We start from the raw sequence: 12452 nt of genomic DNA, 5'->3' as shown, positions 1-12452 counted from the left end.
AGTGAGTATCACTTTACACTTGCTGGGGGAGAAACTTACATTTTTAAAAAAGAAAGCCATTATTTCCTAAATTTTTGTCCACCTGCACTGCCATACCTAAGCCCAATGTAGTGGTAAGAAAATATGAAACATTGTGATAGATTCGTGGATATACACCCATGTCAAAACTCATGAAATTATACACTTCAATTTATAAGATTGTACATATATTTGTAATGCATGCCATTTATTGTGTGTCAATTATACCTCAATAAAATTTGTTTTCTAAAAAGGAAAGAAAACATGAAACAGTCCAAGTAATTTCCATTCTCCACACAAAATTGTTAAAACTAAATAAAATAAATAAAACCTGAATCAGTGTTGGAAAGTTAAGTATGATGTTCCAGTCAGTGACAGGAGGCTATTCCAAGAGGTTAATAGCATGAGCAACGTGTAAAAATGTTCACTTAGTGTATTCTTGGTTCTCTGATGGTGTCAGTGTCCTCGATTACGGAAGAGTGCAGGGCTAACCGTTTGACCTGCTTCCATCTTCTTCTCTTTGCACTTTTTGCAGAGTCTACGTCAATCTTAGTTACCTTTTACCGAAAAATACATGCTTTGGTGCACTTTAATTTTCCTGAAGTAAATAAATGGTCCTTGCTAGCTTCCCTTAAGTAACTAGAAAGCAAATCTGAGGGTTCTGAGATTTTGGAATCAGATAAAATTCTGAAAACCAACCATTCCTTCCAGAGATAATTATGAAAGGACTGATAAATGTTTTTGAGGACTTTTCCTTGTCTCTGCAGCCAGGTTTTCTCAGGTATATACTCTTTCCCTGTAAAACTAGCTACTGAAACATTCTAGATTTGCAACTGCCTTAAAAAGAATATGACCAAAGCCATGTCAGTGGCTAGAGTTGGTTTGAGAATTGGGTCTCTGAGTTAGCTGGGCAAGAAGGAAATCCAAATGTTTGCATATTGGGGTCAGGGTCACTGTCCTCAGAGACAACTAAGGTTTTATCTCTTGGTGTCCAAGAAGAAGGTAAGCCCTGAAGTCACTGAAGGGGCATGACCCTCTCGTAGGTTAGGCCTGCTTCTCATCACTGTTTTTCTATGCTCTTCCCTTCTGCTTTTCAATGCAATCAGTTGGACAGTGCTGCAGGGACGAATTGGGCGCCCAGAGAACCCGTTCCGAGTGGCCCTGGAATACATCTCAAGTGGAAACCGAAGCCTATCAGCAGTGGACTTCTTTGCCCTGAAGAACTGCAGCGAAGGTATCTGAATCTGGCTTTCCCCTCCACTCCTTGGTCACATGTTGTCTTAGGTGTGCCAATAACTTGAAGACATATTTAGCTGAGAGTGTGCATGCTTTTATAGAAAAGTCTACAGTGCTTCTGGGGTGGTTCTGAATATTACCAACTGTGCCATAGCCCGGATAATCAAATTTCAAAGATTGAGTATAAAATTATAACTGCTGAACTTAAAACTTCATCAGATAGAATCTGGTCTCTGTTAGATGACATGTTAGCTAACTTCCCTGTCTGCCAAGTGCCTTCATTATACTATATATTTTTTAACTTTTAATTATGGAAATGTTTAAACATACATAAAGTAAACAGAATAGTGTAATTAACCCACATTATAACCACATCCAGTTTCAACAATTATCAATATTTTGCCATTTTTGTTTCATCTATATTTCCATCCATTCTTCATCTCACCCCTGACTTGATAATTATAATGATTATAGTTTTACATTTCTTTTTCTGAGGTAAACAACTAAGATATTTTTAAAAGATTTGACTTCAGCTTTTATTGAGAGACAACATGGGAAATGGTTATATGTGAACTTTTCAGGGTATTTTGTAAAAACCGTTAGGACATGGTCGACTGTAGCACTGAATAAGTCCCACATTGGTAATTCCTGCCAGGATTTAGCACCAAGAGAGGCATGAGTCTCCTAAAGAATAATTTATTAATTTTTTTTCTATTGACATTTGCTGACAAATGCTCTGAACTAAATGCAATACTCAATCATAATAATTATATTTGTAAAAGTTTTTGATGGAAACCCTGGTGGCGTAGTGGTTAAGTGCTGTGGCTGCAAACCAAAGGGTCGGCAGTTCAAATCTGCCAGGTGCTTCTTGGAAACTCTATGGGGCAGCTCTAGTCTGTCCTATAGGGTCGCTATGAGTCGGAATCGACTCGACGGCACTAGGTTTCTAGGTAAGTTTTTGATAAGCTTATTTGCTCCTTCTCTTTACAGAGTTTTTGATCCTCTGTTTTTATTTTCAAGACCATATTTTAAAGTATCTTTCATTAGATATTGTCTCAAATCTGTTCGGTGCAAACAATAGTTGCCATCGAGTCAACTCCAACTCTGGTGACCTCATGTGTGTCAGAGTAGAACTGTGCTCCACAGAATTTTCATTGGCTGATTTTTCAGAATTAAATCACCAGGACTTTCTTCCAAGGGGCCTCTAAGTGGACTCAAACCTCCAATCTTTCAGTTACCTGCCAAAAACTTGTTTTTGCCACCCAGGAACTGCTCTGTTTGGTAGGTAGGTTGAAATAGATGATAAATACATATGTATATGAGTTTGATCTTTTCTTGATTCTTCAAAAGGTCTAGGGTTATCATTATAACACACTTTACTGTTTCCCAGATGTAGAGGGAGTAGGAGATGGGCTTGAATTACAGGAATCCTTGGGCAAGCGTCAGAAGTTGTGTTCATTACTCCATCCCTGCTGTTTTCCTTCTGTGCCTGGCTCTGCCCACAGGTTTACTGGGGAGGGAGTTCTCACCTGTGCCACCGAACCTATGGCCTGAGAGGCCCAAGGATGGAGTGTGGATAAGAAGGAGCCTGTGGCATTCCAGATCTAAATTCTCAATTTGGACTATTCATGGACAACTGTAAAAGCCCATAACCCACAGTCATCTCTTGCTTATGTAGGCCCAGGTTTGAGTCTTGTGCCTCTAGGTGTGGTATATGAAAGGACTCACTTAAGTAGGGAGCCCCACTGATCACCCAGCTCCTTATGCTGCCATGGTTCTTCATTCAATACTGGCCTTGCAAGAACTTTCACAAAGCATTGCTTTGTTTTTAAATCAATCTTGTTTATGTGTGGGAAAAAGAAAAATCACCATAATGTGACGGATTGAATGTCAGTTCAAGTTGAAAAGGTGGTTAACCTGTGATGTAACGTAATGCATAAGAAACATGTGGTTTGGGAGCAAGCCAGGAGCTTGTACAAATGTTTCTGCACTCATGAACTTGGGGATTTGTAAACGTCTCTGGCTATCATCAATCCTTGCAGATGTCAAGGGTATATGTACAGTCCAAAAGAAGCCATCTGTTGAAGTGAACCAGTTAACAGGAATGTGACAGGGAGAAGGTGTCAGTTCCCAGAACTGGTCTAATCTCATTTGAGCAACATCGGGAGAGAAGGGAATAAGAGGCTACAAAACTCCCTGTATGAGGTCCAGCACAAATACTCTTGCAAAAATTTCACATCCTGCAAACTTTTTTGCACCTTTGAACTAAGGATCTCACCAGTTGTGTGGATGTTTTCTCCCTTACCCTTGCAACTCCCTCTCACCTGCAAAAGTCTTACTCCATAGCTTGTGCTGCCGTTCCAGTGAGTCTGTTGCAAAGTTTTAAAGACCTGTTCTTTGCCTGCTTCTCTACCCTTTTGAAACCAACAGAGTTGACCTCCCTGAACTTTCTTGAATGATCCAAAAGATGTTTCTGCCGACCAGAACAAATGAGGGCAGATTTTTCATAAGTAGATCCCTGGGCCTTTCTTCCGATGTGCCTCTGGGTGGAGTCAAACCTCCAATCTCTTAGTTAGCAGCTGAATGTGATAACTCTTTGCACCGCCCAGGGACTCCCAGTTAGGGGAAGGTAGAACCCAACTCAATCCCAAACAGATCTGACCACAAAGCCAGTGTCTCTTTCTACTGCACTCTATCACCACTGCGGAATGGTAGAGGCTAAGGTTTCTTAATTAGTGGGAACCTTGGAATTATCTGGCTCTTTCTATTCCTCTTATCCCTACATCCAAAAGGCCAGAGCCCTGAGCTCTAGACTTGATTCTGCTTTGAGTTCTGTTGGTCTTGCTGTCTAAATACTACTGATGCTGCCTCTTGAATATACCCTTCTGACGTCATTTCCTCAGCATGTGCCTTGTCCAGCCTCTTAAGTCAAACTTGGGCTTTGGTAGCAGCAGCCAGCTGGTCTCCATGATACCTTTACTCATTCTTCACACATTGCCAGACAAATCTCCCTGATAGTCCTTTTCCTTGTGGCACTTCCATGAAATGTCATTAACTTATTACCTACCACATCAGAAAGCAATGAAATATGAGGTCTAAACTGGACCACCTCACTTATTCCCTAGTGCCAGGAGAGCAATGGGCTGGGATCCCACAGCTGGCTTGTGGTAGAGTTGTGGGACTAACCCCCAAGAGCATCTTAACTTCTGGCTTGCTAGTTTTTCTACTACCTAGCTCTGCCTGGAAAGCCCCTGATTTCCACCTCTGCCTGATTTTCAAGATTCTTTGTCCCCACCATACCTGTCCAACATTATACCTTCTGTTCTCCCTCATCTACCTGCTCTTTAGTCAGACTCATTTTCTGTTGCCACACTTGTCCTAGGCCCTCCATTTTGAGGACTGAATCATTTTTTTAAGATCCATCTTGAGGCCCAGCCCCTCCAAAACATCATTCCCACTACATAAATTCTGCTCTGAAGCCTTTGTTCTCTGGGTCTAAAAGTAATAGCTGTTTTATAATTATTTCCCAGTTAATCATTTTGGGACCCCAGCTTATACTTTGGGGCCTTGTCTTGTATTTCTTTTATTTCTCCAGGCAGCAGTTAACAGGGTACTAAACACATAGTAAACACCACATAAATACTGTTGACTGATTGGTTAATCAATCATCTGATAAATGCTGCTCCTGCTTTTATAGCTTCGGGCTATTACCCTACCACTTCCAAAGGAAACCAGCAGTGAATGGAAACTGCTTGGAAGGGGGTTTTCCAAATGATCTTGAAAGAGCGGATTGTATATTCCACACAGAAGGGGTATCAACTCCCAGGGAACCCTTAGCACATTCACAAAACCCTTTCTTCAGCAGACAGCCCAGAGCAATGGGATTATGCGGGGCACTCATCAGGACCCCTCAGGGTCAGAGGAGCCTACAGAAAAGCAGAGGTCAGAATTGGTGGGACTCACCAGTTGCCGTGGAGTAGGTTGACGCACTGTTACCCCAAGTGCATCAGAGTAGAACTGGGCTCCATAGGATTTTTAATGGCTGATTTCTCAGAAGTAGATTACCAGGCCTTTCTTCCAAGGCTTCTCTGGGTGGACTCATATCTCCAAATTTTCAGTTAGCAGCTGACCGTGTTAACTGTTTGTACCCCCCAAAGACTCCTGGGTGGAACTAGCTTCTTAACGCATGTCCCAAAAGAGTTGGAGATGCATGGGTATCTTAATCTCTGAAGGCCTAAAATAAGGGTGTTGAGCTAGATCCATGGTCTTCAAACATTTTTTACAAAATCTTATGTAGAAGGTTAATATATAAAATCACATAAGCAGAGTTGCCCTTGGAAGGTGAACTCATCTGTTCCACGGTCCTTGACAACCTCCCCCCCGACCCTGCTGGGCCTGCATGAAATACAATTTGAGAACCCCTGGATAGTCTGATTTCCAAGGCTCCTATTAACTCCAGCTCTTTTCAGCCTATGATTTTGTATTTACTTTAAATCTGAAAGCCATAAATAGTTATATTAAGCATGCCTTCTGTAAAAGATTAAGACTAAGCAAAAGGCTAATATGGGTCATTTTCACAGAGCAAGTTCTCCTGGTGGATACCAACTTTGAGAAGCAAGGTATGGAGCTAGTATGAATGTTTCCAATAAAAAAAATGTGTGGCATCTACAGCTTGGCCCCCTCTCTGCTCCTCAGATGCTGACAGGCAGTGGAGATGTCCTCCGCAAGCCAAGAAGCCCAAGAGGAAATGAGAGAAGCTGAACAAACGAATTCTAATCTTTGGCTGATTACTCAGAACCAATCAGCCTCTGGAGTAGGCTCTACAATTGAGCTTTGCAAAATGAGGAATTATCCCCTGGGCTTCTGGCAGCCTGGCCCAAACTGGGCATTTTCTTTTCCAACAGCAAGCAACACCCCAGCAGGGTCCTCCATGCGTGCTTGTAAAGTGGAGATTACGTGGCACTCAGTCTTGCAGCTGCTGTCTGAATACTATCTTTACGTAGCTGACTCATCCATCCATGCGCCCACCCTCTCATTCAGCAGGCATTTACTGAGCAAATACTAAGCTGAACACATAGTGACATTGATATAAAATTGTTGTTTTTGTCTAAGGACTAAGTTTTGGTGTGGTAGCTTTAAGATCTCTGTTCTATTTTGCACAGAAACTCCTCCCCAAAAGGCATCATTGATGTTATACTTAATGCTCACTTGAGGAATTAAACAGGTGCTCCATTTGCAGCGATGCCTTCCTCCAAACTAGTTCCAGTGCTCCTTTCTCAGGGAGACCACAGAGTGAACACTCAACCAGCAACCAGAAAACCTGGTCCCAAGCCTCCTTTCCATCACTAATTTGCCACAGACTGACTCTTTGGATCGGATGCGACATGAAAAGTCTCCCTGGAATTGGTACATGAGGGTCAAATGAGAAACTGGTTGTGGAGATGTGTTATAAATTACGCCGTGAGCTACCTTACCTCTCTGGGCCTTACCTTGCCTGAAGCCTTCAAAAATGAAGTTACTCTTTTGTAGCTGCTCATAGCTTCTCTTGGAAACTACCATTCGCAGAAACAAATTGACTCTAAACTTCTTTTACAAAGCTTTTGACGTTAATGATGACCAAATGCCAAGTGGGTGGTGAGAGGCAGCACTGCCAGTCTGAGCCCAGCACCAAAGGGGCCACCACCTGGGTTGGTCCTCCCATGGGCTGAATCAGTTACAGAGTGGTGGGGTAATTAGCTGGAAGTGAAGTCCAAGGAGAAATCACAGTCACAGCCTCAGAATCTGTCCTCCCTTAGTTTTTATTGTGCTGAACTCCAATTGGAAGGTGAACCCCATTTTCAAAACACTCTCCTTAAAATGTTAACTGTTTCTAAAACCTCCACCCTGAATTTATCTGTGGACTGTACTGTTTAAAAGGTTAACATCAGAATTACGATCTTATCTGGCCTCTGAGATCTAGTAGCATTTCTCCAAACACATCTAGCCACTTGAGCTTTTGTTCCAGCTTTGCCCTCTATAGACTGCTCTCCCCCTCTCTGACTCAAATACCATCTTTTCCAAGAAGCCTCTCTGCTCAGAATTATGTTTCCTTATATTTCTATCTTAGAACAGCCTACTTCTTTTCAGAGTTATTTATGTGACTCACTCAATAGATGTTAAGTCCCTAGAATCAAAAATGATGTCTTTTTTAATCTCTGTACCCCAATTAGCAACAAAAAGTGCTTTTTTTCATGGTAAACACTCAGGAGAAGTTTGTTTATTCCAGTGTAAAGGACTGTGGGATTTGAAATGAGACTGAATCAGTGTGGAGTGCTAGCTCCATCACTTGCCTTCTTTGTGATCTTGGAAGTTTCTTACATCTATGGGTTTTGGTTTTCTCATCAGTAAATGGGGCTAAGAATACCTACATACATTACAGGTTTGTTGGGAAATTATAACTGGGAAACACTGGTGGTGTAGTGGTTAAGAGCTATGGCTGCTAACCATAAAGGTTGGCAGTTCGAATCCACCAGACTTTCCTTGAAAACCCTATGGAGTAGTTCTACTCTGTCCTTTAGGGTTGGCAACGGGTTTAGGTTTGGTTTCTATTATTCCATGTAGAGTTCCTAGCACAGTGCCTGGCACAATAAATATCTCCCGCTCCTCAATCCCTCCCACACCCCTTGACTGAGTTCAATCTCCCCACCTTGGAGCCAAAACTGAATGATCCTGCACAACTATCCCAGGGTATATTTGCAGCTTCACATCCACCTTTCTCTCTCTACCTGCACCTTATCCCGTGCTTTGGGCAGAGGGAAAGGTTGCCTCGTTCCAGGGGAAGCTGTGTCCAGATCTGCTTTCTGATTTCGTGAGCAGCTGCTTCTCTTTCCCCCACGATCTATGCTTTCACTTCAGATAAAGTCATTTTCTACCTCTGTGACTTGGAAGTACTTTGTCCCATGCAGAAGAGTAGGACTGTTTAATCAGGTGGGGATGGTGGGAGACCAGAATTCAGTCCGAAAGTCTTTTGACATGCTTAGCACACTGCCTACCACAGACAGACTGAGACATGGAGTCTAAAACGGCCAGGCCCCCAGCCCGTAGAGCCAGGATGAGACTGTGCAGCCCGTCCATTCCCAACTGGTGCAGAGCTGCTGTTGGCAGAGGCTTTCTTACTTGGGAAATGCTTATTCACAATTACTAATAAAGCTAATTAAAAAATGCTCCACAAAGAGCTTAGGAGCAATAAAGATTGTGTAGGGGACTACTTTAAATATTCAACCATTGAAATTCGCCCGGAAATGGGGGAGGACACAAAGGTTTTTAAATATAAATAAGTAAGGAATGAGCATGCTGAGGTCATTGTACTCCCTGAAGAAAATTATTTTCAAATTATAACTACATAAAAAAAAAATAATAGAACAGATTAATCACACTAAAATAATTGGTCTGTTTTAAAAGTAATTTGGAGCAATATTCAATCATTGACATCAATGTCTACTAGTAAAATAGTAATGAATTTTTCTGTCACTAATGTAGTTACTGTGTTAATGGCACTTAATGGTGTTGTTACTGCTTATAAATATTTTATAATTTTTAATTAATTAAAACGTTCAAGAAATTTTCAGAAGTATTAATTAGTTTTAAATCATTCTAAAATGAGAAGAAACAGCTGCAAACATCCATTAGTAATTGGAACATGGAATGTACATATTATGAATCTGGGAAAACTGGAAGTTGTCAAAACTTAAACGGAACACTTGAAGACAGATATTCTAGGCATTAATGAGCTGAAACGGACTGGTATGGGCCATTTTGAACCAGACAATCACGTGGTCTACTCTACCAGGAATGACAAATTGAAGAGGAACAGGGTCACATTCATCGTCAAAAAGAATGTTTCAAGGCCTACCCTGAAGTACAATGCTGTCAGTGATAGAATAATACTCATAAGCCTAAAAGAAAGACCAGTTAATATGACTATTATTCAGATTTATGCACCAAACACTAATGCCAAAGATGAAGAAATTGAAGAATTTTGCCAACTTCTGCAGTCTGAAATTAATCAAACATTGAGATGAAATCAAGACGCATTGATAACTACTGGTGATGGGAATGCAAAAGTTGGAAACAAAGAAGAAGGATCTGTAGCTGGAAAATAATGTGACCTTGGTAATAGAAATGACTCTGGAGATCACAGGATAGAATTTTGCAAGACCAGTGACATATCCATTGCAAATACCATTTTTTGACAACGTAAATGATGGCTATGCATGCGGACCTCACCAGACGGAATACACAGGAATCAAATCGACAACATCTGTGGAAAGAGTTGGTGGAAAACCTCGATATCATCAGTCTGAACTAGGCCAGGGGCCGACTGCAAAATACACCATCAATTGCTCATATGCAAATTCAAGTTGAAGTTGAAGAAAATTTTTAAAAAGGCCACGAGAGCCAAAGTAGAACCTTGAATATATCCCACCTGATTTTAGAGACCATCTGAAGAATAGATTTGACACATTGAATACTAATGACTGAAAACCAGACAAGTTGCAGAATGCCAGCAAGGACATCACACATGAAAAAAGCAAAACGTCATTAAAAAGACAAGAAAGAAAGAAAAGACCAGAACTGATATCATAAGAGGCTTTGAAACTTGCTCTTGAATGTAAGTAGCTAAAGCAAATGGAGGAAATGGTGAAGTAATGGAGCTGAACAGAATATTTCAAAGGGCAGCTCAAGAGTACAAAGTGAAGTATTATAATGAAATGTGCAAAGATCTGGATTTAGAAATCCAAAAGGGAAGAACACGTCCAACATTTCTCAAACTGAAAGAACTAAAAAAAAAATTCAAGCCTTGACTTGCAATATTGAAGGATTCTATGGGCAGAAACTTGAATGACACAGGAAGCATCAAAAGAAGATAGAAGGAATACAGAGTCACTGTACCAAAAACAATTGGTCTACATTCAAACATTTCAGTAGGTAGCATAAGATCAAGAACTGAGGGTATTTATGGAAGAAGTCTAAGCTGCACTGAAGGCACTCCAGGAAGTGAAAGAACACTAATTGAGATGTTTCTACAAATAGATGTAATGCTGGAAGCACCCACTTATCTATGCCAAGAAATTTGGAAGACAGCTACCTGGCCAACCTACTGGAAGAGATCCATATCTGCCCCTATTTTAAAGAAAGGTGATCCAACAGAATGCAGAAATTAACAATTCATTAATATCACACACAAGTAATATTTTGCTGAAGATAATTCAGAAACAATTGCAGCATTATATGAACAGGAAACTTCCAGAAATTCAAGCCAAATTCAGAAGAGGGCATGAAAAGAGGGATATCAATGTTGATGTCGGACGCATAATGGCTGAAAGCAGAGAATACCAGAAAGATGTTTGCCTGTGTTTAATTGACTATGCAATGGCTTTCCACTGTGTGGATCATAATAAATTATGGATAACATTGTAGAGAATGGGAATTCTAGAACACTTAGTTGTGCTCATAAAGATCTTTACATAGAATGAGAGGCAGCCGTTTCAACAGAGCAAGGGGAAACTGCATGGTGTATGCTGAACAAATAATCCAAGAAGCTGGGCTATATGAAGGAGAATGCAGCATCAGGATTTGCAGGAAGGCTTATTAACAACCTGTGATATGCAGATGACACAACCTTGCTTACTGAAAGTGAAGAAAACTTGAAGTACTTACTAATGAAGGTTAAAGGCCACAGCCTCCAGTATGAATTAGACCTCAACATAAAGGTGTGGATTAGACCTCAACATAAAGAAAACAGAAATCCTCACAACTGGACCAATAAACAACATTGTGATAAACAGAGAAAAGATTGAAGTTGTAAAGGATTTCATTTCATTTGGATCCACAATCAACGTCCATGGAAGTAGCAGTCAAGAAACCGAACAATGTGTTATACTGGGCAAATCAGCTGCAAAGACTTCTTTAAAGTGTTAAAAAGTAAAGACGTCCCTTTGAGGGCTAAGGTAGGCCTAACTCAAGCCATGGTATTTTCAATCACCTCATATGCATGTGAAAGCTGGACAATGAATAAGGAAGACTGGAGAACTGATACATTTGAATTATGATGTTGGCAAAGAATATTGAGTATACCATGAACTGCCAGAAGAATGACTGAATTCATCTTGGAAGAAGTACAGCCAGAATTCTCCTTAGAAGGAAGGTTGGAGAAACTTTTTCTTATATACTTTGAACATGTTATCAAGAGGGACCAGTCCCTCGAGAAAGACACTATGCTTGCTAAAGTAGAGGGCTAGAAAAAAAGAGGAAGACCCTCAATGAGATGGATTGACACAGTGGCTGCAACAATGGGCTCAAATATTGTGAGGATGGCACAGGGCTAGGCAGTGTTTCATTCTGCTGTACATAGGGTCGCTATAAGTTGGAACCAACTCGATGATACCTAACACAATAACAACAATTCAATTGCCACTCTGCCAAGGTAATTTAAAAAATCATTGTTTTGGGTAATGGGAGTCTCTTTGAATGTGAAGGATTAACCCCCAGTTATTAATGAGACTGGTGTGCCAGCTAGTAATTAACTGGGGGCTTGGGGAAGCTGTGTATCCTCTTTAGATGTCCTAGGCCCCTCCATAGCTATTCCTTAAACTCTGTGGCTATGAGGCACATAAGGTGGACCCAGACAAATTAATTTCAGAGATATAAGAGAAATGTCAGTTTAGACACTGGTTTCAATCCACCAGCTCTCTCACACCCTCTTCATCTCCCTGAGACACCAGCACAGCTAACAACAGAATCTATAATTCCACCCTTACCTCTGTTTCTTTCATTCTCCAATAGAGACCATAGTGAGTAAAATGGGCAAAACGATGCAACAGAAAGAAAAGCCAGTAACACACCAGCATGGGCAGGTGAACGAAGATAGGATGAAAAGTAAGAAAACCACGGATTTGAATCCTAACGGAATCATTGGGGTGCAATGTGTCCAGTACGTCTTTCAGTACCAGACACTATGTGTGTGAAAGGAAGATAATGATATCTATCCCAGGGTGGATGTGAAGATTTAACAAGATACTTTACACCCCACCTGACACAACACCTGAGACCTAGTGAAAAATCAGTGTTAGTTCCTATTCTTCCTTAAGTCCAATAACCTCATCATGGTATTGTTGACTCAGTTGCCTGGGCAGTTCTTCATTAACCCATGGTTCAAA

General features: G+C 40.9%; 1 protein-coding gene across 1 annotated transcript in view; it reads left to right on the top strand.

Moving 5' to 3' along the window:
- ALK (ALK receptor tyrosine kinase) overlaps positions 1-12452 on the top strand; it is a 1066008-nt gene that overhangs the window by 793913 nt on the left and 259643 nt on the right. Inside the window, exon 5 of the mRNA XM_049904948.1 lies at positions 1125-1252. Within this exon, the coding sequence (XP_049760905.1) occupies positions 1125-1252 (128 nt within the window). The remainder of the gene's footprint in view (positions 1-1124; positions 1253-12452) is intronic.

The sequence above is a fragment of the Elephas maximus genome, chromosome 12 (genome assembly GCF_024166365.1).
Source record: "Elephas maximus indicus isolate mEleMax1 chromosome 12, mEleMax1 primary haplotype, whole genome shotgun sequence".
Lineage (NCBI taxonomy): Eukaryota > Metazoa > Chordata > Mammalia > Proboscidea > Elephantidae > Elephas > Elephas maximus.
Note: the sequence above shows the minus strand (reverse complement) of the source record. Positions and strands in the feature narration are given on the sequence as shown.